The sequence below is a fragment of the Heptranchias perlo genome, chromosome 2 (assembly GCF_035084215.1).
Source record: "Heptranchias perlo isolate sHepPer1 chromosome 2, sHepPer1.hap1, whole genome shotgun sequence".
In the NCBI taxonomy this organism is placed as follows: Eukaryota; Metazoa; Chordata; class Chondrichthyes; order Hexanchiformes; family Hexanchidae; genus Heptranchias; species Heptranchias perlo.
Window position 1 is genome coordinate 57,270,687 of NC_090326.1, and position 23,846 is coordinate 57,294,532.

The 23,846-nt window shown below is 41.7% G+C and overlaps 1 protein-coding gene across 1 annotated transcript in view; it reads left to right on the top strand.

Annotated features, from left to right (window-relative positions):
- Positions 1 to 12,654: 12,654 nt before the first annotated feature.
- Positions 12,655 to 23,846, top strand: part of myo10 (myosin X) — a 262,007-nt gene continuing 250,815 nt past the window's right edge. Inside the window, exon 1 of the mRNA XM_068001886.1 lies at positions 12,655 to 13,036. Within this exon, the coding sequence (XP_067857987.1) occupies positions 13,016 to 13,036 (21 nt within the window). The 5' untranslated portion in view covers positions 12,655 to 13,015. The remainder of the gene's footprint in view (positions 13,037 to 23,846) is intronic.

Consider the following 23,846-nt stretch of genomic DNA (forward strand, 5'->3'; position numbering starts at 1 on the left):
TACCCTCTGGAATTCACTCCTTATACCTCCTCCATCTCTGCACCTCCCTCCCTCCTTTCAAGGGCTCCTAAAAACCCATCTTGTTGATTGCAATTTTAGCCTACTCTAATTTTTTGTTTCCCCTTCCTCCTTATGTTCAGTGCCCACTTTTTCCTTCACCCTGTAAATCACTCTGAGATGTCTTTCTGCATTTGATCAACTCTATAGTTTTTGCTGTCTAAAACTGCTTTCCAAACAGAAGTAACATTTTTACAAAGAATGCACGTGTTTAGTTATGTCAAAATGAAATTAATGCCTTACTAATTGCTACCTTTAAGTGTCTAACTTTTCCCCCTGTGTATACTACTGTAGTCATAACAAAGTGAAGTGAGGCTGCATTCAACTGTTCTGTGTTCTTTCAGACTAAAAATATTTTCAGGCGGTCCCTATGGGTTATCAACCAAACCGGCAGAGGGCTCTGTAATAGTTCAGACTCGGAAGGAAGCTGAAGCAGTCTAACGATGGTTTAAAGTCCAGCTAGGACCCAGATTGGTTACTCCTCCTTTTCTCTTCAATTGCACTCTTCCACAGTTAGAAAGTAAACACCATTTTGGTTTGTTTGAGAGTTTATCAAAATGCTTGAAGCTACATTATGTCTATCTTGATTTAACTCGATCTGTACAACCTCCTTTGAGCTAAACGGTACAACTGTTTCCTTTGGAGTACTGAGAGTGTGGTTGGTTTTGTTTGGCAGGCAGACTGACTGAATTAGCAATAAACCATGGGTTGGAATAAAGTAAGTACTATTTTAAAAAATGCACAAAGTGTGCTTTGTTTTTGATGTGGAACCTATGCCTCAACTGTACATACAGAGTATTATAAGCATTTTTAAAAATAGCTCCAGACAGGACTTCAGAAATGTCATTCTTTTCAAGACTGGAGAACAAAATTTGTTAAATCTGTTGAGTATTTTTTACAGGGCATCTGGATTATGCTTTAATTCAGATTCACTAGGGGTATTGCCATGTTTAGACTGGTAGCTCCCAGTAGAGCCATTCCACAGGCATAGGCCGCGAATTTCCTCAGAGCTGCTCCCGCTCCATGATGATAACTTTCCCGGAAATGCGACACGTGACCAGAGTTTCGGTCGCACTTCCAGCGAAGTTATCGTGCAAATAACTCTGTGGAAATTCCCAGCCATGATCATTTAAAACTTTGCTCATGTTTGGCTGTGTATATTATCAAGACACATATGCAAATAATGTTTAATATGCAGCAGTAGGGAAAGGTGATTCATTAAGTCCACCTCCAGTTTGAACTGGCATTTATCCCAGTTGGCATGACACCTATCCCAGAAGTAGGCCTTATTTAAACTGGTACCAGATTATCAAGCGTGTTTTCATGTTTTTTTCATTAAGAAATGGAGGTTGGATTTAAGTCAGATCCAGTCTTCAAACACCAGGTATAAAATGCCAGGGGATTCTGACTCACCCACCACATGCTTAAAGGAAACATCAAACATCTAGGCCTGGATTCTCCTCTGAACTAACACATGTTTTGGGCGGATTTGGGACAGTAAACAGAGCAAAATGTATTCTTAAAGGCTGCTGCTTTAAAACCGCCACCAAAGTACTACACCTACATTCTCCTCCCAAAAAAGTGCTGGTTCCCTTTAAGGCCAACCAGAAGCCCACTTCACCATATCGAAATGGGGTCAATGGAGTGTGGCTGATTCCTCCACCCCATTCCCTCCAGTTTCATCCCCAACCCAACCCAAATAATTACCACCACTACATCAGTGGCACTAAGAGCTGTTGCTTGGTATTCCTGAGGTGGATACCACACTGAGGAGACCATTTTGCATGCTGGACATAAAATTTAATTTTCTCTGTCTGCATAATGATCTTCTTTAGTTCTTTAGGGGTTGAATCAGGATTGTTGCAGCTACTTTTACTGAACTCTGCTCAAAGTACTGCTTTGCAATCTAGATATGGAATCTCAATGGGAATTTTGATGTTATGAGGAGGAGGAGGAGGATGAAGACATGAAAAACCATAGATTAGAGGTTAGAGTCAGACAGCACTGAAGATATCTCTTACCCTATTCATAAACACTCACTTACCAGGATCTAGAGATGAAGAAGATATTATTTGGCATCCCCATGGCATGAGGAGGGTACATGAGGTGAGGAAGTGGAATAGGAGAGCCAGACGCCAGCTACCAGAGCAAAGAAAGCAGAACTGATAGCCCATGCTTTCAAAGAGTAAAGGTTAATTCATCAAATAAACATTTCCACTGCCATCATCCAACTCCCAAAGTTGAAAGTATACACAGAAATGAGCTCTGAGCTCGATGTGGAAGCTGTCTTTAAACAGCGATATTCACCAGGAAGTTCTATCAAAATCCGTTCTCCCTTTCTGCACCTACTTCTCAACACCATGACCACCCTTTATTTACTTATTTACTACTTCTATGAGGCGCTTCCTGAGTCAGATGAAGTTGAGAGGTTGTTGGCTGGTATACTTCCCCTGGAGCCTTAGAGTCCTGAGGTGACTCTTATCTAGTCATGGAGGAACCAGCTTCCGGCAGCTTTAAGTTTGTTGTAGCAAGGGGTGCCAAGCCCATGTCTGAAGCTCTCTCATGTGAAGGCATTGGAGAGGGCCTCAAGGAAGTGCGTTCATTGCCACTTTCTCTGGAGAAACCGCAGCATCTGCACCCACACCTTGCAGCCCACTTATTCTGGGTGCGAACTCAGAGGTGCTACTGGTCAGTGTCATCACAGAATGAATAGTTCCAATAAGGTCTTGGAAGCCATGTGCAAATGTAGCATTCAGGTTGAACTTTAAGGCATCTATTGACGCATTGGTAGCTTCAACTCTGGAAATGACCAATGTCCTTAGAAGTTCTGCGTGGTGTTTTGATGCTGCAGAATTCTGCTGGGTTGTCACTGTCTCCAGAATGTTCTACAAGTTGTGAAAAACTTCCTGCAATGTGTTGCAGATATGGATAGTGGACTTCTTACATTTCTTCATCCTCTCAATCATATGCATGGAAACCATTTCCATTGGTTCCACATCAGATCCATGCTCCTGAATCATTGTTATTTTGAAGATTGGGTCCTTGAAATCTGGGTTCCTAGGCTCCTCAGCTAAGGGCAGTTGCTTCTCCCCCCTAGTGAAAGAAGAGCAGTCCCCTCTCTTCCACTCCAGATCCTCATTCTCACTAGTGGCCAGTGACTCACCCTTCTGACTATCTAACTACTCCCCATGAGTGGGTGTCTCTGTGCTTGCACAGGTGATGTGCCAGAACGGAATTGGTGAGGATGTGGCAGCAGCTGTGGATATGGAAGTGCCCGGAAGGAGAGAAAACATTATTACAGGTCTGTGTGTGTCATGAAGTCTTCTCTGTGCATGCCATGATGATAAAAGGTGAGGATGCCTTGTCCCTTTAAATAAAGTATCCTTGAAGGCAAGCAGAAGCCCTTATGGCAGGCAAAATGAGTTGAGAGAATAGTTTTAGATAAAGAAGGTGCTTGAGTCTTTGGAGAGGTCATTTTTTGCAGAAGTGGGTTTGCCTGACATCCAGGCACTGAGAGAGAAAGAGTACAATAGGTAAGAAGGTGCATAAAGCTGTATGACTGGTAGAGGATGTCTATTGGCACGAGAGTCTTGACTTACTTTGGCCATCCTTGTGAGGTCATTAAACCACTGTCTGATGGGCACTTAAGGAAAGAAGCCCCATGAGAGAGTGGTGCAGATTATCTGGAGGTAGGTGACAGAAGCAGTCAGTGCAAGCTACATCGCTTCCAGGCGTGCCTCTGTGTGGCAGGTGAGGATAACATTCGCACAGGACAGGAGGGGACAAAATTGGTGAAGACATAAAAAATCAAAGTAGTTACATCTCAGAATTATGCCATTAAATTTATTGTCCTGGTTTTCTATTTCTGTTTTGATTCAGATTACTCTTACTGTTTGCAGGGACGTAAAAGATTAGGATGTCGGTAGCAGAATGGGAGAGGTGAGGGTGATGGTGGACAATGTTTTGGAGGTGAAAGAAAGCGGTTTTGGGGAGGGATTGGATGCAGGGAGGAAGCTGACCTCAGGGTCGAGCGGTATGCCAAGATTCCGCATCTCTGGACATAGCATGAGGTGGCAGGCGGGTAGGTAGATGTTTAATTGAGCCAAAGATGATGGCTTTGGCTTTGCTGACATTGGGCTGGAGGAAGTTTTGACTCATCCAGGTCTTAATGTTTCAGTTAGAGAGAGTGTCAATGCTGTGGGGTTGATGGACGAGGCAGCAATGTAGAGTTCAGTGTCAGTGTCTGTATGAAAGTGGACCCAATGCTTCCAAATAGTGTTGCAATGGTGTAAAATGTAAATGATGAAGAGGAGCGATTGAGGAATCAAACCAGAGGTGATTATGCAGGGTGCAGGCACTGTAATGACTATTACGCAACAGGCAGCAGAGGAACCAGGTGAAACCATTGCCATGGAATGTACAAAGGAGAAACATTCAAGGAGGATGGAGTGCACAATGCTGTTAAAGGCATTAAAATCAATTAATGGTGAAATTGTGCCGCAGTTTGCAGCTGCATTGTCACATCAAAACATCAGACTAAAGGCGAAAAGTTCAAAATATCACCAAAAGTATGACAGAAGCAAACAGTATAGAAGAATTTTCTATCTTAGAGCACAGGTGTAGTAGATGTGTTGCTTTAGACTCGGAAGAGGCAAAAGAAGCCAGGAGTACAAAGGCATCGTAGACATATGACTTCCAGTAGATAGTACCCCAGGTAGCAAGTGTACCACGATATTGCAGAGGAACAGCACATGGAGGAGGTTCAAGCTCATTCTGAAGATTGTGACTGACATCTACTGGTCCACTAAGACATGCAGCAACAGTCAACTTTCTGTCCTCGACTTTTATGGCACCAAGGCTACTTTATCTTTTGGCCAACTGAAATCTTATTTTCTGCATAATTGAAATTCTGACAGATTACAAGTTACATTAAAAGTGAATTCACATTATTCAGTTGTGCAGGCCTGGTGGCGTTTATAATTAAAAACAGAAAATGCTGGAAATACTCAGCAGGTCAGGCAGCATCTGTGGAGAACAAAACATTTTTTTTCAAAAAATATACTTTATTCATAAAACGTGCAGCAGTACATACAATACAGTTGTCATATCTCATTCCAAACGTACACAATACAGATCATACAATTTGCAGGTTACATCAAGTACAGTTCAGTGAACACAATGGACATAATTACAGTTCATGACACTCTAGCGTGCCTCATTGCATTACACTCAATACAGACTATTGATAACAGGTACGTTACAGATTCTTTACAGGTTCATTACAGATTCATTACAGTTACATTACATCAATTAGAATTTTACATTCTGCCCGAGGGGGTTTTTCCCTGATTGCAGCCCCTCGGTATACAATGGCGGGAAGGCTCTAAACGGTTGCCTTTCCCCACAGAGCCTTTTCGACGACCGCACCCATCCTCAGTGCATCCCTGAGCACGTAGTCCTGGACCTTGGAATGTGCCAGTCTGCAACACTCGGTCGAGGACAGCTCCTTGCACTGGAAGACCAGCAAGTTTCGGGCAGACCAAAGGGCGTCTTTCATCGAGTTGATGGTCTTCCAGCAGCAGTTAATGTCCGTCTCAGTGTGCGTCCCCGGGAACAGCCCGTAGAGCACAGAATCCTGTGTTACGGAACTGCTCGGGATGAACCTGGCCAGATACCACTGCATCTCTCTCCAGACCTTCTTTGCAAAGGCACATTCCAGAAGGAGATGGGTGACGGTCTCGTCTCCACTGCAGCCTCCTCGGGGACAGCGCGCGGTGGCGCTGAGACTTCGGGAGTGCATGAAGGATCTGACGGGAAGGGCCCTTCTCACCACCAGCCAAGCTAGGTCTTGGTGCTTGTTTGAAAGCTCTGGCGATGAGGCGGTCTGCCAAATGACATTGACAGTTTGCTCGGGGAACCAACTGACAGGATCCACCATCTCCTTTTCCCGCAGGTTCTCGAGGACGTTATGTGTGGACCACTTGCTGATCGCCTTGTGGTCAAAGGTGTTTTTCTGCACAAACTTTTCCACGAAGGACAGGTGGGGCGGAACGGTCCAACTGGATGGAGCGTTCTGTGGCAGCGTGGCCAGGCCCATCCTTCTCAACACCGGGGACAGGTAGAACCTCAGCACGTCGTGACACTTTGTGTTTGCGTACCGAGGGTCTGTGCACAGCTTGATGCAGCTGCACACAAAGGTGGCCATCAGGATGACGGCCACGTTGGGCACGCCTTTCCCCCCTTTCTCTGGAGATTTGTACATTGTGTCCCTGCGGACCCGGTCCATTTTTGATCTCCAGATAAAGCGGAAGATGGCTCGGGTGACTGTCGCGGCGCAGGAGCGAGGTATGGGCCAGACCTGCGTTACGTTCAGCAACACCGAGAGCACCTCGCACCTGATGACCAGGTTTTTGCCCACGATCGAGAGGGATCATCGATCCCACAGTCCCAGTTTCTGCTTAACCTTGGCAATACGCTCCTCTCAGTTTTTGGTGCACGCCCCGGCCCCCCCGAACCAGATCCCCAGCACCTTCAGGTAATCCGACCTGACGGTGAAGGGGACAAAGGATCGGTCGATCCAGTTCCCAAAGAACATGGCCTCGCTCTTGCTACGATTTACCCTGGCCCCCGAGGCCAGTTCGAACTGGTCGCAGATGCTCATCAATCTGCGGACCGACAGCTGATTCGAGCAAAAGACGGCGACGTCGTCCATGTACAGGGAGGCCTTGACCTGAGTGCCTCCGCTGCCTGGGATCGTCACCCCTCTTATGCCCGCATCCCACTTGATGGACTCAGCAAAGGGTTCGATGCAACACACGAACAAGACGGAGGAGAGAGGATAGCACAAAACATAGTTAACGTTTCAGGTTGATGACCTTTCGTTAGAACTGGAAGAAGTTGAAGATTTAACAGTTTTTAAGTAAGTACAGAGCCAGTAAAAGTGGGGGGGGGGGAGGGAGGAAAGAACAAAATGGAAGGTCTGTGATAGGGTGGAGAGCAGGAGTGATTAAATGACAAAAGGGATGATGGTGCAAGGCAAGGAGGGTGGTAATGGGATAGGTTAAGAAACAAAAGATGGGTCTAGAGGAGCTGTAAATGGCAACAGCAGAATCATTACCAGCACCAGCTGTTTGAAAAAATGGGAGCAGTGGTTATGATCTGAAGTTATTGAAATCACTGTTGAGTCCAGAAGGGTCCCCTCCCTCACCTCTTTTTCCGGTACATTGATGACTGTATCGGTGCCATTTCCTGCTTTCGCCCCAAACTGGGAAATTTCACCAACTTTGCTTCCAATTTCCACTCTTCCCTCACCTTCACATGGTCCATCTCTGACTCTTCCCTTCCCTTCCTTGACTTCTCTATCTCCATTTCTGGGGATAGGCTGTCAACCAATATCTATTTTAAGAAAGGAGAGAGAGGGAAACCAGGGAATTATAGACCAGTTAGCCTAACATCTGTTGTGGGGAAAATGCTGGAGTCTATAATTAAGGATAGGGTGACTGAACACCTCGAGAATTTTCAGTTAATCAGAGAGAGCCAGCATGGATTTGTGAAAGGTAGGTCGTGCCTGACAAACCTGATTGAATTTTTTGAAGAGGTGACTAAAGTAGTGGACAGGGGAATGTCAATGGATGTTATTTATATGGACTTCCAGAAGGCATTTGATAAGGTCCCACATAAGAGACTGTTAGCTAAGATAGAAGCCCATGGAATCGAGGGAAAAGTATGGACTTGGTTAGGAAGTTGGCTGAGCGAAAGGCGACAGAGAGTAGGGATAAAGGGTAGGTACTCACATTGGCAGGATGTGACTAGTGGTGTCCCACAGGGATCTGTCTTGGGGCCTCAATTATTCACAATATTTATTAACGACTTAGATGAAGGCATAGAAAGTCTCATATCTAAGTTTACCGATGACACAAAGATTGGTGGCATTGTAAGCAGTGTAGATGAGAACATAAAATTACAATGCGATATTGATAGATTAGGTGAATGGGCAAAACTGTGGCAAATGGAATTCAATGTAGACAAATTTGAGGTCATCCACTTTGGATCAAAAAAGGATAGAACAGGGTACTTTCTAAATGGTAAAAAGTTAAAAACAGTGGATGTCCAAAGGGACTTAGGGGTTCAGGTACATAGATCATTGAAGTGTCATGAACAGGTGCAGAAAATAATCAATAAGGCTAATGGAATGCTGGCCTTTATATCTAGAGGACTGGAGTGCAAGGGGGCAGAAGTTATGCTGCAGCTTTACAAAACCCTGGTTAGACCGCACCTAGGGTGCTTTGAGCAGTTCTGGGCACCGCACCTTCAGAAGGACATATTGGCTTTGAAGGGAGTGCAGCGTAGGTTTACTAGAATGATACCCGGACTTCAAGGGTTAAGTTACGAGGAGAGATTACACAAATTGGGGTTGTATTCTCTGGAGTTTCGAAGATTAAGGGGTGATCTGATCGAAGTTTACAAGATATTAAGGGGAACGGATAGGGTGGATAGAGACAAACTATTTCCGCTGGTTGGGGATTCTCGGAGTAGGGGGCACAGTCTAAAAATTAGAGCCAGACCTTTCAGGAGTGAGATTAGAAAACATTTCTACACACAAAGGGTGGTAGAAGTTTGGAACTCTCTTCCGCAAACGGCAATTGATACTAGCTCAATTGCTAAATTTAAATCTGAGATAGATAGCTTTTTGGCAATCAAAGGTATTAAGGGATATGGGCCAAAGGCTGGTATATGGAGCTAGATCACAGATCAGCCATGATCTTATCAAATGGCGGAGCAGGCACAAGGGGCTGAATGGCCTACTCCTGTTCCTATAAGCCCACCGACTCCCACAATTACCTTGAATACACTTCCACCCACCCTGCTTCCTGTAAGGACATTCTCTCAGTTTTTCTGTCTCCATCGCATCTGTTCCGACAATGCCATCTTTTACACCAGTGCTTCCGACATGTCTTCCTTTTTCCTCAACCGAGGATTCCCCTCCACTGTCGTTGACAGGGCCCTCAACCGTGTCCGTCCCATTTCCTGCATTCCTGCCCTCATCCCTTCCCCTTCCTCCCAGAACCACGATAGGTCCCCCTTGTAATCATCTTCCACCCCACCAGCCTCCACATTCAACATATCATCCTCCGCCATTTCCACCATCTCCAGCGCAATGCCACCACCAAACACATATTCCCCTCCCCTTTCAGCATTCTAAAGGGACCGTTCCCTCCGTGACACTCTGGTCCACTCTTCCATCATCCCCGTGTGAGCGCAGGAGATGCAGCACCTGCACTTTCACCTCCTCACTTTCCACAGTCCAGGGCTCCAAACACTCCTTCCAGGTGAAACAGCAATTTACTTGTACTTCTTTAAATTTAGTGTACTGTATTCGCTGCTCACGATGCGGTCTCCTCTACATTGGGGAGACCAAACGCAGATTGGGTGATCGCTTTGCTGAACACCTCCACTCAGTCCGCTAACGTGACCCTGACCTTCCGTTCGCTTGCCATTTTAATTCCCTGTCTGACTCCCACTCTGACCTCGACCTCCTACACTGTTCCAATGGAGCTCAACAGAAGCTCAAGGAACAGCACCTCATCTTTCGATTAGACACTTTACAACCTTCTGGACTCAACATTGATTTCGGTAACTTCAGATCATAACCACTGGTGCTGTTAATGGTTCTGATGTTGCCATTTACAGCTCCTCTAGACCCATCTTTTGTTTCTTCACTTGTCCCATTACCACTCTCCTTGCCTTGCACCATCATCCCTTTTGTCATTTAATCACTCCTGCCCTCCATCCTACCACAGACCTTCTCTTTTGTTCTTTTCTCCCTTTCCCCCTTTCCCTGGTTCTGTACTTGCTTAAAAACTGTTAAATCTTCAACTTCTTCCAGTTCTGACGAAAGGTCATCGACCTGAAACATTAACTCTGTTTCTCTCTCCACAGATGCTGCCTGACTTGCTGAGTATTTCCAGCATTTTCTGTTTTTATTTCAGATTTCCAGCATCCGCAGTATTTTGCTTTTGATTTGGAGTATATAATTATTGTGTTTGGTTGTTGTATTTGCCTCTTGTGTGTAGTGAATGCCTCCCTGTTGGTTTGGATGTGATCTACTGCTATGTGCACTTTTAGTTGAAAGAGTGGCACTGGTAGGTGACTATATATGTAATTGTGAACTGCCGAGTTATAGAAGACCCTCTATCTAAGTCTGCGACTAGCCCTGACTGCCAGAGATTACTGGTTCTGATTTGCTGTGGGCTCAGTGCTTTCAGAGGCAGTGCCTACTGTCATTTCTGTAGGGCTACATGATGGCATAAACCTGCCACTGGCATGAATGCCAACAGACTGCTCCTGTACTACTCCATGTATCTAACTGGTAATGGACATTTTCACACGATGTCCACAAATCTGTGGCAGAATAGAACAGTTGGCATCGGAATCCCTCCACCCTGGTTGCCTACATACAATTGCAAAGCGAGTCGAATGTACCCAAGATTGTTGCTTCCCAAAGCCTCCATAACTGAGGCAGTACAATTCATGAGAAATGCTTCTATTGTGCCGACAGCCTCCAGCACTGCAGATACCACTAGTATTGGCACATGCTCAATGAAAGATTGCAGTGCGTACAGCCGATGCTTCATTACATCACTTGTGCGAGACGGCTGTGCATAACTGGGTGTTGGCACTCCTTCACACTACTCAGACCATCTTCTGATGTTGTGCACTAGAAGGTAAGTGGCAGCTCAATATTGTGCCGTAATAGCCTCCATTTCAAAGTAGGTCCAGTAAGGTCTACATGGAGATTGTACATTCTGCATTTGCACCAAATAGCCTATCATCACCTACCACCGTTGCTCGCTGTTTCACCCTTTGATTCTTCATCAACATCATTATCTAGTGCTGTGGTGTGCATATTTGTGCTGGTGCCTTCTTTAATTGAAGGTGGTGATGTTTTGTGCTCATGTGTGTGGTTCTCTTCAGGTACAGCTGATGGTGCACTAGGTTTTCCTAGCTCTGTGAAAAGAGCAGATGGTACATTATGAGTCTATAAGCACACTTATTTGTTTGCGTAGTATATTGTCATTTACTGCAGTGCTGTGATTCAACAGCACCATGGTGCTATCAATCGTTAGAGAGCCACTCGCTCCATTTTCTGTAGTGGAAAAGCATCTGTCAGCTGTTTAATTTTGTCAGACTGGGCACAAAGTTGGGAATAAGGAATGGTAGAATTAGGAGAGCGCAACCTGGTTCCATGATTGGAGCAGTCAGACTTGCAGAATCAGAGAGTAATGGAACACCAGGACCTGGAGACAGTGCACACTGGAGCTGAAGTAAAACTGTGACAAGTATAGACTGGGGATTGAGGCTGCAAAGAAAGTAAGGAAACTTTAAAAATTATTTGTCTGTGAGCAATGCCATAGAACATCAAATCATAGAATGATCAAACTATAGCACATTTGGCCCTTTAGCCCTCTGCCAGTATTAGCTCATTAACTGGAGCTTTCGACTATAATCCCTCTTCTCAATCATTTCCCCGAATACTTTGACATTGTTCCTTTCCAAATATTTATCCAGTTCCCTTCTAAATTCTGCTGTGGTCTCTGGCTCAGTAGCTAATTTGTGGTTAAGCATTCTGGCTCCAATTTTCCTCCCTTCTTGCCCACGCCTGGACGAAGGTTAGGTGGATCATATGTCAGATGTGCTTCGCCTGACATGACATGAAACCCCCTGGCACAGGTCTGCCCCCTGGCAGAATCTAGAGCCTGAAAGTGGGGAAGGAAGGTCAGATAATGCAGCAGTGCTAATGGCTGCTGGCTACACAGTCTTTTGCTTCTTGTCAAAAAACAGCAGCCAGAAGATCTGCAGTTCGAAAATCGCTTTGGACTTGCAAAACAAAAGATTCCGTCCGCTTACCTTTTTCGACCTCCATGGTTTGACTGCAGATCCCTCTCAGATACTCCAATCTTACAGGGCCCACAGCATCAGGGCTAATGCCTGCTTTTTCTGGGCACCCTTCATAATGGACACCCACCCTAGAGGAAAATGAGGCAGAAGGCTCAGGTAGGGCCCTCCCACATCATTTACATAGCTCCCAGGTGCTGGAGGGCTACTGGCACCTTTGGATTCACCCCAACTTGAGCCAACACCTTCAGGGAAAGAACCCAACTGCATAAAGACATATTTGTATATTTCCACAATACTTTATGGTTTAAGTACCTGGAAAAAAATTAGCAGGATTTGGGGAACTATCTTTTTCATTTCGCTGTGAATCCAACCTGGAACGACTGAGCTTCCAATATCAGTAGTTATAATCAAACAAATGTGTTGTGTTTTAAGGTGTTCAGTATTTTAAACTGAACACAACAGTAGTGTCAGATTTACTGTTTAATACGTTACAATGGCTGTTAAGCTATACACTAGAACTTGCATGGGGAGGTAAATTCCTGAACTTTAATCACGGTCCTGCTGTGGTTTACATTCAAATCTCTGAAGTGATAAGGAACCCATTTCCTTATATGGTTCAGTGGTGGGGGCTGGGCTGTAGGAACTGGGTGGAGCTATATTAGTCACTAGGGAGTGTAAGTCTATTGGGTCAGGTCAGAGAAGCAATTCCACTAAACAGAAAGTGTGCGGGTGTGGAACAAAGTAGATGAGTTTTAACAGAAGTACAACTTTTTAATTCTGAAGGAGCTTGAGCTTTTTACCTTCTTCAGTTGAAGAGTACTGTACATTAAGAAAACAGCCATGAATGAGTGTGTTTCACAGTCTACGGGGTTTAAGGAAACTCTAAAACAAAGGATTCAGTGTGAATGTGTGTTGATCTAAAGACTGGTGGTAACGTGGAGTAACTGTGAAACCTGAGAAGTGGAATACCTCCTTCATTTGTTGCACACATCATTAACCCATGGTTAGGCTTTACCTTTTGTAGACAGTAAACTTTTACAGGCTGGATTACAACTAAACAATGGACAACTACTTCACTGAGGTAAGTACATTTTATGAACTGCTTTTTAACTTAGTTTTTTTTTAAAATCATCTTTTCGATTAGTTTAACGATTATCTTTAACTCTGTGCTGTCTGTAATGTGAAACGAGGGGGAAAGTAATAACTAATTAAGAACCCTGTTATACTGAAGAATTTCTTGCCTTTAATGTCAACCAGGATATGGCTAGATGCCTGGTTTCTCACTGAGAGGTCTGGCATTTCCTTTCAAAAACTACAGGCTTCCTGCAAGGGATACAGCACTTTTTGCAGATATATAGCAGTGAGCTGGACAGAGCGAGGAAATGAGTTACACTTAGAACATGCTGTTACATGGAGATGTTCAGATAAACCTACACAACTGTAGTTGAAAACTTAAATCTAATCTTGCTTGTATCATTTAGTTGAGGGTTCTGAACAATATTAAGTTTATATCACAAGTTAGAAATACATTTTTTTATGTGTCTCTAAATGGGAAAACGCACAGACTGCATGGCTGATTCCAGGTGTGTGGTTTTGTCCAGTTGTGTTGCTGCAATTTACAAATTAAAAACGGTCGCAGCTACTTGCAGTCTAATATTAAGAAAACTCTCCTGTTTAGACAATTGCAGGTGTAAAACAAAGGTGTAGTCCACTTGTAAAGGGTAGGAGTAGTTTTTACTCTTTACAGGAGTAATTCATTCTGAATGCTGTTAAAGTATAGAGAAATCTTGGATATTGATCTAAAATGACTAAGTACTGATAGGTAATAATTATTCAGTAAATCATTTTTGTATCTAACCAGGGTAGAAATCTGTATGACTAAATTCAATTATTTTTAGGATGTCGGCCATTGATTAATTGCTTTGTTTAGTGATTAAAACAAAGGAAGGAACTGACATTGAAAACAGCTTTGATCCTGTTGGTCAAAAGGAAGAATTAATGCATTTTAAATGTGTGCCAAAGTATAACGTGATTTTTTTCCCCCTACTGTCCCCTGTACGTGTATTGAACTTTTAGTAGCTCTTTTGAGCCCTTTAATAAGCACTGCTCTCTTTATGTGTCGATCAAGAAATTTTATGCTAATCATTTGACAAGCACACTGAGCCTATGCAAACAGGGCTGTGGAATGGTGTTGGCCAGAGACAGACTGAAACTTGTTGCACCAGAACTGGCAAGGTTTTGTTTCCTGTCCCTGAACACATTAATCAGTCTCTCACTCCTGTGTGTTAATAAGATCATTGACGGCGATTCACTAAGACACTTGTTTGATCAGTTTGTTGGAATACATAATCTCTTGTGGTGCTACCCCTTTATAAAATGTGTTTCCTGTGCTAATATATGTTCAATTGTAAACAATTTTACAACACCAAGTTATAGTCCAGCAATTTTATTTTAAATTCACAAGCTTTCGGAGATTTTCTCCTTCCTCAGGCAAATGTTCAGTTAGTTTTTAGAAATGTCGTGAATCATCCAGATTTCATGGACACTGTAAGGGCAGGGAGTGGTAGGGGCAGTCACTGAACAGAAATTAATCTTTTAAATAATTGAAAGGTCCAGTGCCATTTAGAATCTCAATAGTGTTTACATTATCTTATGCTTTCTATTCAAAGTTAAACAAAAGAGAGAGTTTACTTTTTAATGTGGACTTTGATCTTCAGAAACATAAATGTTCTGTTAATTTCAGATGTTGCAATTACCCACAGTTTGCAAGTCTTCATATCCAAGTTCAATTTAAAAAGATAATTATGCTGCTTAGTTATATTTGATTTACACAGACTTGCTAGAAAATGTTAAGCAAATCACATTGCAATTGCTTATTGCATTGAAAGTGGCTCATGGCATTGTATATGTGATTTGATTTTTTTTTTAAGTTTGAGGAAAAGATACTGAAAGATTTAAGTAATTTGACATTTAAATAGATTTCAAAAATCGTGCTGACCCATTGATATACTGCCCATTAGAAAATGAATTTATGAAAGCATTCCCTAGGTGTGTGTATTTCTCCCACATTGCCAGTGAATGATTTCCATTTTTAAACTATGTTGCACTGAGGTAATTCTGCAGAATAAATGTTTAACCCTTTTTTAAGAAACTGAATAAATATACATATTCACAGGAGGGAGCAGGGAATTCAATGCAAGACTGACTATGTGTAGGAAAAGTTAATAGTAAGAATGTAATTTTATTTTAAATCTCTATCGCTGTAGCATTGCACAGTTGCCCTGTAATGTGTACTTTTATGTTTTCTTTACTCCTGACAAAGGTATTATGAGCTAAAATGGTTTGGGATCCATATTCAGATTTTTGTAGTGCAGTTCACATGCTGTTTATGTACTTTTGCCTGTTGCCTGCCTCAGTTATGGCTCTGTAATTGATGGTGAAGAACATCAGTGCACACAAATTACTCATTCCAGAAGGTGTCACCCCCCCCCCCACCAAAAAAAAAATGAATAACTGCAAATGGATGGTCCTTGCCAAAAAATTAAGCTGGCTTCTTTAACTCTTGTCAATGCATGTTGGGAAATTTTATTACAAGGGAATTGAACAATCATGCAATTTTTTTGATTAAATTGTTTTTAAATAGTGCTTTTAAAAGTGGAATATTATAACACCTGTAACCTGATCTAGTGCATACAACTTGTTTGATATTTGGATGAAGGCTATAACCGAATTCAGCTCAGGACTTTTTTAATAGGCTATCAGGACAGTAAGTAGCAGATGGGAGCAGAAAGTTGCAAAGGGATAGATTAAGTGAGTGGGCAAAACTATGGCAATTGGAATTCAATGTGGGCAAGTGTGAGGTCATCCACTTTGAACCCAAGAAAGATAGATTGGAGTATTTTCTAAATGGTGAGAAACTAGGAACTGTAGAGGAGCAAAGAGATTTGGGAATCCAAGTACCTAAATCATTAAAAGCGAATGGAATGTTGGCCTTAAGGGGTCTGGAATATGAAGGGGAGGAAGTGATGCTTCAGTTGTGTGGAGCCTTGGTCAGACCCCATCTGGAGTACTGTGTTCAGTTTTGGGCACCGCACGTCTGGAAGGATATACTGGCCTGGGAGGGCGTGCAGTGCAGATTCACCAGAATGATACCAGGGCTTATAGGGTTAAATTATTAGGCTAGATTACATAAAGTTGGCTTGTATTTCCTTGAGTGTAGAAGGTTGAGGGGTGATCTGATCGAGGTGTTTAAAATGTTTAAAAGATTTGATAAGGTAGATACGGAGAAACTATTTCCTCTGGTGGGAGAATCAAGAACAAGGGGACATCATAAAATCAGAGCTAGGACATTCAGGAGTGAAATCAGGAAGCACTTTTCTGGAACTCCTCAATGGAGTTGAGGTGCAGATCAGTCATGATCTAATTGAATGGTGGATCAGGCTCGAGGGGCTGAATGGCCTACTTCTGTTCCTAATGTTTCTATAACACAAATAGTGATCTTTTAGGTGTATTATACTGCAGATCCCAGTTTCACACCAGTACCTGATTCCACATCAATGAGCAAACAGCACAGAATGTTGAACAAAAATCAAAATGCTGCAGATGCTGCAAAGGGAGGCATGAAAAACTGGCAAAGTGGAGCAGTGGCCCAGTAGTCTTGACGGGGCGGGGGGGTGGGAGGCAAGCTCACACCAAGGTTCCCTTTTAACCTAACTACCCCCCTTAGATAGTCACATGCTCTCTGTGTCTCACGTATGTTTTTAATATGTCTTGTGCTCATTTCACTTCTACCATTTAACCATCTCCCGTTCCCCATCTTAGTGCAGGTCATTCTGTTTTTTTTTTGTGTTTGTGTAATCGTGTTTTTCCCTTCCTCCCCTTTCTGTTGTTCTGTTCCTTCTTAAAAACTGTTCAACTGTCATATCTTTCAGTTCTGAGGAAGGGTTTATACCCAGAACATCGACTCTTGGCCTCTCCAGAGATGCCGCCTGACCCGCTGAGCATATCTAGCATTTCCTGTTTTTTTTGACAGAATTGTCCTGCCCTCACTCTTAGAGCTGGTCAATCAAGGAAAGCAGAGATCTGCCTATGTGTACTTATGTAAGGAATCTTACAACACCAGGTTATAGTCCAACTGTTTTATTTGAAAATCACAAGCTTTCGGAGGCTTTCTCCTTCGTCAGGTGACACTCACCTGACGAAGGAGAAAGCCCCCGAAAGCTTGTGATTTTCAAATAAAACAGTTGGACTATAAACTGGTGTTGTAAGATTCCTTACATTTGTCAACCCCAGTCCATCACCGGCATCTCCACATTATGTGTACTTAGAGGCTCGCTTACTGGCCTCCAAGTGCTGGTGAAGTGTCTGATTTTCAGAAGAAGGCTGACTGCTTTTTTACCATGAAAAACTTAAAGATGGTCGAGTTTTTTTTTAAAAAGTTGTCTTTGCACCTGTTGCTGCAATTGATGCACTGCTGACGTGGTGCGAGACTGCCTTTACTGGCACTCGAGGTGAAATGTTGAACTGATGCCAGTTTGGCTGCTGTTATACTTGTGTCACGGTGATGCGAGGTATACAATGTATTACGTTGTTGGTACAATCGCGATATCAGGGGTTTCTATTGCTAACTTGTAAACAGTCTAAATGTTTGTCAATTTTTTATTCCTTTTCACCCCAATCAAACAGAATAAAGCCCCTGCAGCCTGCCATTTGGCAGCTTGGCACTCTTCCATATCTCTGCAGTCTGACCCTTTTTTCTTCCCCACTCTCCAATCCAAGTAATATCATTTATCTTTTGATATGTGGTTGACCTGAACTGCTTATAGGTAACGGTGGGGAAAATTGAGGCTGCACTCTCTTATATCTTTGTACTAAACTTAAAACTTCAACAGTTAGGCTAATTATACTGCAACTTTCATGTCCACTGTCAGGTGGTTTCAATCGCCCAAGAGACAGCATAACTCTGGAGTCACCCCCACCCCCCCCCCCCCACCCAATCCCCAATCTGACTCGGGAATGCACAAAACCCAAGAGGAGTGACCCCTTGGGGAGGCCATCTCACACCACTTAAGACTAGACAACCTAAGTATAACTCCAGTGCAGTGGCAAGTCTAGTTTAAAAAAAAAATATTCAGCCAATTTGTTGGACCTTTTTTGAGCAATTTATATATTTAATGTATTTGAATGTTTTAAGGAAGTGGACAATTCTGTCCATGCTCTTAAAACATTAAAAATTTACCAGGCAGGGAGCTGAGCTCTGCACATATGGCAAATGTGCTCTGCAGTCTCCGACTGGTAGTGCAGTAAAACTGCAGCCAAAAAAAATTGTTCTGTGGGGCTTTAGTGTAATATATTCTGTTTTTTTAAAAACACTTAAATATAGTCCCTGCTTAACCAGCAACCTGTCCTTTTTTTGAATACACTGTCATCACTACTTTGTCAATATTGAAGTAGGAAATCCAATTTTTGGAGAACACATTTCATTTTTTTTTTAAAGTGCAAATAAACCTGAACAAAATAAAGTGGAATTGTCCTTGAGTTTGCATTTCTTCTTTGATAATCGATTCTAACTTTACACATTTATTTGCTAAGTGAAACCTGTACAGTGGGACAAACTTGTGCTTATTTGTGGGTTGCTATGGCATTAGTCAATGGTTCACAGCAGTAAAATCCACACAGCCCACTGCTGATGACCTGTATACTTCTCAGCCAGCCATCTGTTGTTTGTTACTTGCAAATCCCATGTAATTAATTAAATGCACTCTTCTCACATTCGTATGCTTCCACTGAGATATTAACGCTCAAATTAGCTATCTGAAAGCTGACTTTGTCAAAACATATTTTAAATATGTGGTATAAAACCAGATCACTTAAATTACAAAAAGGTCATTACTGGAATGGCGACATGTTATAGTAATCCCACCAAGAGAAGCTTCAGAGAAGAGGTAAAACCGGATGAAAGAGATTTTTCTTTTCATGCACTTTATTCTGCTTTAAACTGTATAAGTGAAAACTGAGGTTGTATTGCACAGGAATTTGAGGTCAGCGTGTCATGCTGTGACAGAAAGCAGCAGGTTTATTGGATTTTCATTCCCATTGAGTGTTTTTGCTTTATTCCCCAATTGCAATCCCTTTACCTCCCTCTCAATAATCATGGGATCACCAATAGCCCCTAATGATCATATATTCGATCAGTTGTAAATCTAATTTTTAACTTGCCCATTTGTAGGCATCAGTCTTTTCACATGAAACAGCATCTTCATATCTGTCATGGTTATAGAAAAATACTAAATTTGTTACTAATGTAAACTATTGTTACCAATCATTTTCTTGCCTCGTCCCCTCACTTTTGATGAATATAAAAATTTGGCCCTAAGCTGCAGTTTTTATTTCTGCAAACATTTATTTGCTGCCAAATTCCAGAAAACTTAATGTTAGTAGATCTGTCGATCCTCTGTAAATTGCAGGACCTTCTTACAGTATGAAATCCATGCCTCTAATTTCAATGAAAGTGGTGTAGTGTAGTTTTATCTATCAATTTGGACATTTAGTTACAAACATTCTTGGCTCAGAGTTGTACCAAAAAAATGCTTGGGTTAGTTTTGTTAGAATTTCTGCAATCTGCTCTCCATTTCCAAGTAGCTGACTGTTAATTTTAGGATTGGCAGTCTGCCTGATTGTCTCTCCTGTATCTCTTTTTGGAGGTACATAAATTGTGGAAGTTGTATGACCTGAAAGATGATTTCCCTTTATTATTTGTAGCATTCTCTTTCCTCTCTAATTTTGCTTGCCTGTATAATTTTGTTTCTCATGTTTTGCTTTGTCTTTCATTAACTATCCTTTTCTGTATTTATTTCCCACATGCTCTTGGCAGTGAGGAAGTTGGGAAAATAAATTTCCAAATACTTCAAGTCGGTGATTTATTTTACTAACCAAAAATGCCAAGGAAGTTGTTGGTTATCAAAATGAAATGTTTATTTTTATGGGAATTGTAACAGAATTTAGTATCTATGGGTTTGTAATAAAATAAAAATAAGGTACAACAGCAGCAAATAAATCACAGGTCAGGCTCCAGCTGGAGTATTGTGTCCAGTTCTGGGCACCACACTTTAGGAAGGATGTCAAGGCTTTAGAGAGGGTGCAGAGGAGATTTACTAGAATGGTACCAGGGATGCGGGATTTCAGTTACAGAGAGAGACTAGAGAAGCTGGGGTGGCTCGTGGTTCTCGGTTCTCCTTAGAGAAGAGAAAGTTAAGGGGAGATTTAATAGAGGTGTTCAAAATCATGAAGGGTTTTCATTGAGTAAATAAGGAGAAACTGTTTCCAGCGGCGGATGGGTCAGAAACCAGAGGACACAGATTTAAGATCATTGGCTAAAGAACCAGAAGTGAGATGAGAAATCTTTTTAAGCAGTGAGTTGTTATGATCTGGAATGAACTGCCTGAAAGGGTGGTGGAAGCAGATTCAGTAATAACTTTCAAAAGGAAATTTGATAAATACTTGGATGGGGAAAAATTTGCAGGGCTACGGGAATGGGACTGATTGGATAGCTTTTTCAAAGAACTGGCACAGGCACGATGGGCTGAATGACCTCCTTCTGTGCTGTATCATTCCATGATTCTATGAAAGGGAACTGGAATTGAATTAAACTAAACCAAATCAATTTTGCACCAAATCCCAGAAGGCTAGATAAAAGCTGCATGTAGCCAAAAATAAAGTTGGAGGAACCAGATACCTGGATCCATGACATTTTCCAGATGATCAAAATCCATGCCTTTCATAATGGTGAATCTCTGTTAATGGGGAGAGGGAGACTTTTCCACAGATACAGTGTGAGGACTAAAACAAAATCAATAAATAAGGATTTGCCAAACAATTCTGAAATTAGTTAATTGATTTGTCTTCCCCTGATTTCCCCGTACTACAAGACCATAGGAATTATGTTCCAAGTGGATGACTGTTGAATGATGTTCTGCAGTCATGTCTAGAGAATAACTATCAGTGGCTGATGCATTTTTTCCCCAATAACTTTATTGCTTGTTTTAGCTGGATTGTAGGGAATGTTGCCCAATGGTTATAAAATGAGTAAGTTGCAAACTATTTGAGGTCAGTTTTAAGCAACATTTTATTCAACTGTCAGAATGAAATTACTGACTTGAGATAAGATAGTCATATCCAAGACTTGGATACTGTTAATTTTATGTGATTTGCTTTTCATGGTTTTACAGAGGCTGGAGTAGTGTCCTCTGATTAATGGCGGTGTAATTTTGTTTCATTACTTTTTAAGCTTATTAATCGCCCACGGTTACCTGCTCCTGCAGTACTTATTATGTCCAACATGCTTTTACTGTGATTGGCCTGTAGGGTGGGGCTGACAGCCTGATTTTCTTTCCCCCCCCCAGCAGTAGAAGGAGCAAACTTCCTTTGTGTCACAGGCCTAAGTATCAAGTTAGACTCTTTGAGGGACGAGTAATGTACTCCTTTGTGAATGCATACAAGACGATCTTGTCCAGGAAGTGGCAGTACCATTTTTACTCTCTTTTTTGGACCGGAAAAAATCCTGGAATGATTTTTCTGTTGCGCACTTATAACTAAACTTAACCAGTTCATAGTGGCTGGAGAAATGGGATAATATCTCTGAAAGATGGATTAAAAACAAAACAGTTCGATACCATGATGATTTACTGGGTGAAGACATAACTCAGAGATACAGCACTAAGCAATAGAAAGTGCCAGGTTTGATTCCTATCCTGTGCTGAGTTAGCTGGCCCCAGCCAGACACCATTTTGCTGCTATAATTTGGTTTTATTATCCTGGGCATGGTAGGGTTAAAAAATTAGGAAGGGTTCCTGTTCCTGATTACTATCCGGTAACCATTGCTGGAAAATGTGCATGTATGGTTGTTGGGTTGAGTGCAGGATTATGCTCTGTTGTAATCTCCTTCCCATTCCATAGTTGAATGGCCTGATGACACTGATTGTCTAAGCTCACATTTTTAAAAAAAATTGCCTGTTGGGCAAGGCATCAAAGAACTGTGGGTGTCTGAGTTGTACCCGTACCTACAGTAGGAATATAGGAATGTACAAGGCACCCTCCCTTTTCTATGTTTTGGGGAGGGGGGTGGGTTGATTTGGAAAAAGGGGGCAAAATGTAAACACTTGAACCATAGATGACCAGCATTCAGAGCATGATGACTAAAGAATAATGCACGACTGATGGGAATTGGGAATTGCAAAAGTTAGCCATATAATGTTGAAATTAAAACCACTATTTCAACTCCGTGATCTCTTAAAAAATTTAACATTCCATTCTTCATTATTGCAAATTTGCTTTTACTGGATGAAAGCCAGTTATCAAGTAGTATGCTGGTGGTTCTTTGCTTTTCCCACGCCAACCTCTTTATAAAATGAGTTTATTAAACAAAATAATTATTGTTTATAATATGTAAATATGCTGAAGTCCATCTAATAATTTGATTGTGATTCTGATATCCATGAGACTGAACCTGAAGCAGTTTATGAATATCAGTAAAACCTAAAGTTCAAATTATTGCCCTAAACTCGATAACATAATTTTTTTTTTAAAAAGCTCAACAAAAGAAGATAATGCAGCTATGCATGTATAGCATTCAGTGACTGAAGTTAAAACCCATTTTTTTTCCCCTTGTAGAATACAAGTAAGTATGGTATACTGGTTAAATTATAAATTCATTTAATTAAAAAGGATAAAATAGATTTTTTTTAAAAAAAACTAAAAGCATTTTGATACATATATGGGATTAGAACAATAATTTGAAAGTTCTGTTAACAGAATCCATCTGGAGCATTTTGGACAAAGATGAATTTAGTTTGGTATTGGGTGTTGGTGTGCTGAAGGCTATAATCCTTAATATGAAGATTTTTTTTCCCATTTTGACTGTCTAGGCAGTGTCTCGAATGATCAGACTAGTTGTGACTATGGAACCATTTTCCTTGGTTGGTAGCCTTAACAAGTACTAAATCACACAATTCATTTATTTTTAAAAGTTACATTAAATAGTCTTTGACAAGTTATTTTATTTTTAAAAAGCTCCTAATTATTTGATAGAGCCATGGGAATGCAGTTAAATTGGGAAGTGTGCTGTCTGAAAGTAAAGATGGCTAAATATTTGAAACATTTTCAGTAGATGCATTTGACGAGTGTGAACATTTGAAAAGAAAAAACAACCACTTTAATTGTCCCAGCTAATGATATGAATTGGTGTTACTTAAGTATGTATTTGCTGAGTTCCAGTCATAATTATTGTCACAACAGTATCTGTGTTCTTGCAAACATGTTCTTTCGTGTCGTGTGAATGGTAGTGTTTTTAGTAATCTATCATAATGCAGGCTTATGCAATTGAGCTGTCTAAGCAGAAAAACTTGAGTGGAACTGTGCTGGTAGTTAGAACATAAGAAATAGGTACAAGAGTAGGCCGTATGGCCAGTCAAGCCTGCTCCGCCATTCAATAAGATCATGGCTGATCTTCGACCTCAACTCCACTTTCCAACCCTATCCCCATATCCCTTGATTCCATTAGTGTCCATAAATCTATCAATCTCCGTCTTGAATTTACTCAATGACTGAGCTTCCATAGCCCTCTGGGGCAGAGGATTCCAAAAATTCACTCTGACCGAAGAAATTTTTCCTAATCTCGGTCCTAAATGTCTGACCTCTTTTATATTGAAACTATGCCCCCTAATTCTAGACTCTCTAGTCATGGGAAACAACCTCTCTGCATCTACTCTGTCAAGCCCTCTAAGAATTTTATGCGTTTCAATGAGATCATCTCTCATTCTTCTAAACTCCAGAGAATACAGGCCCATTCTACTCAATCTCTCCTCATAGGACAACACACTCAATCAATCTAGTGA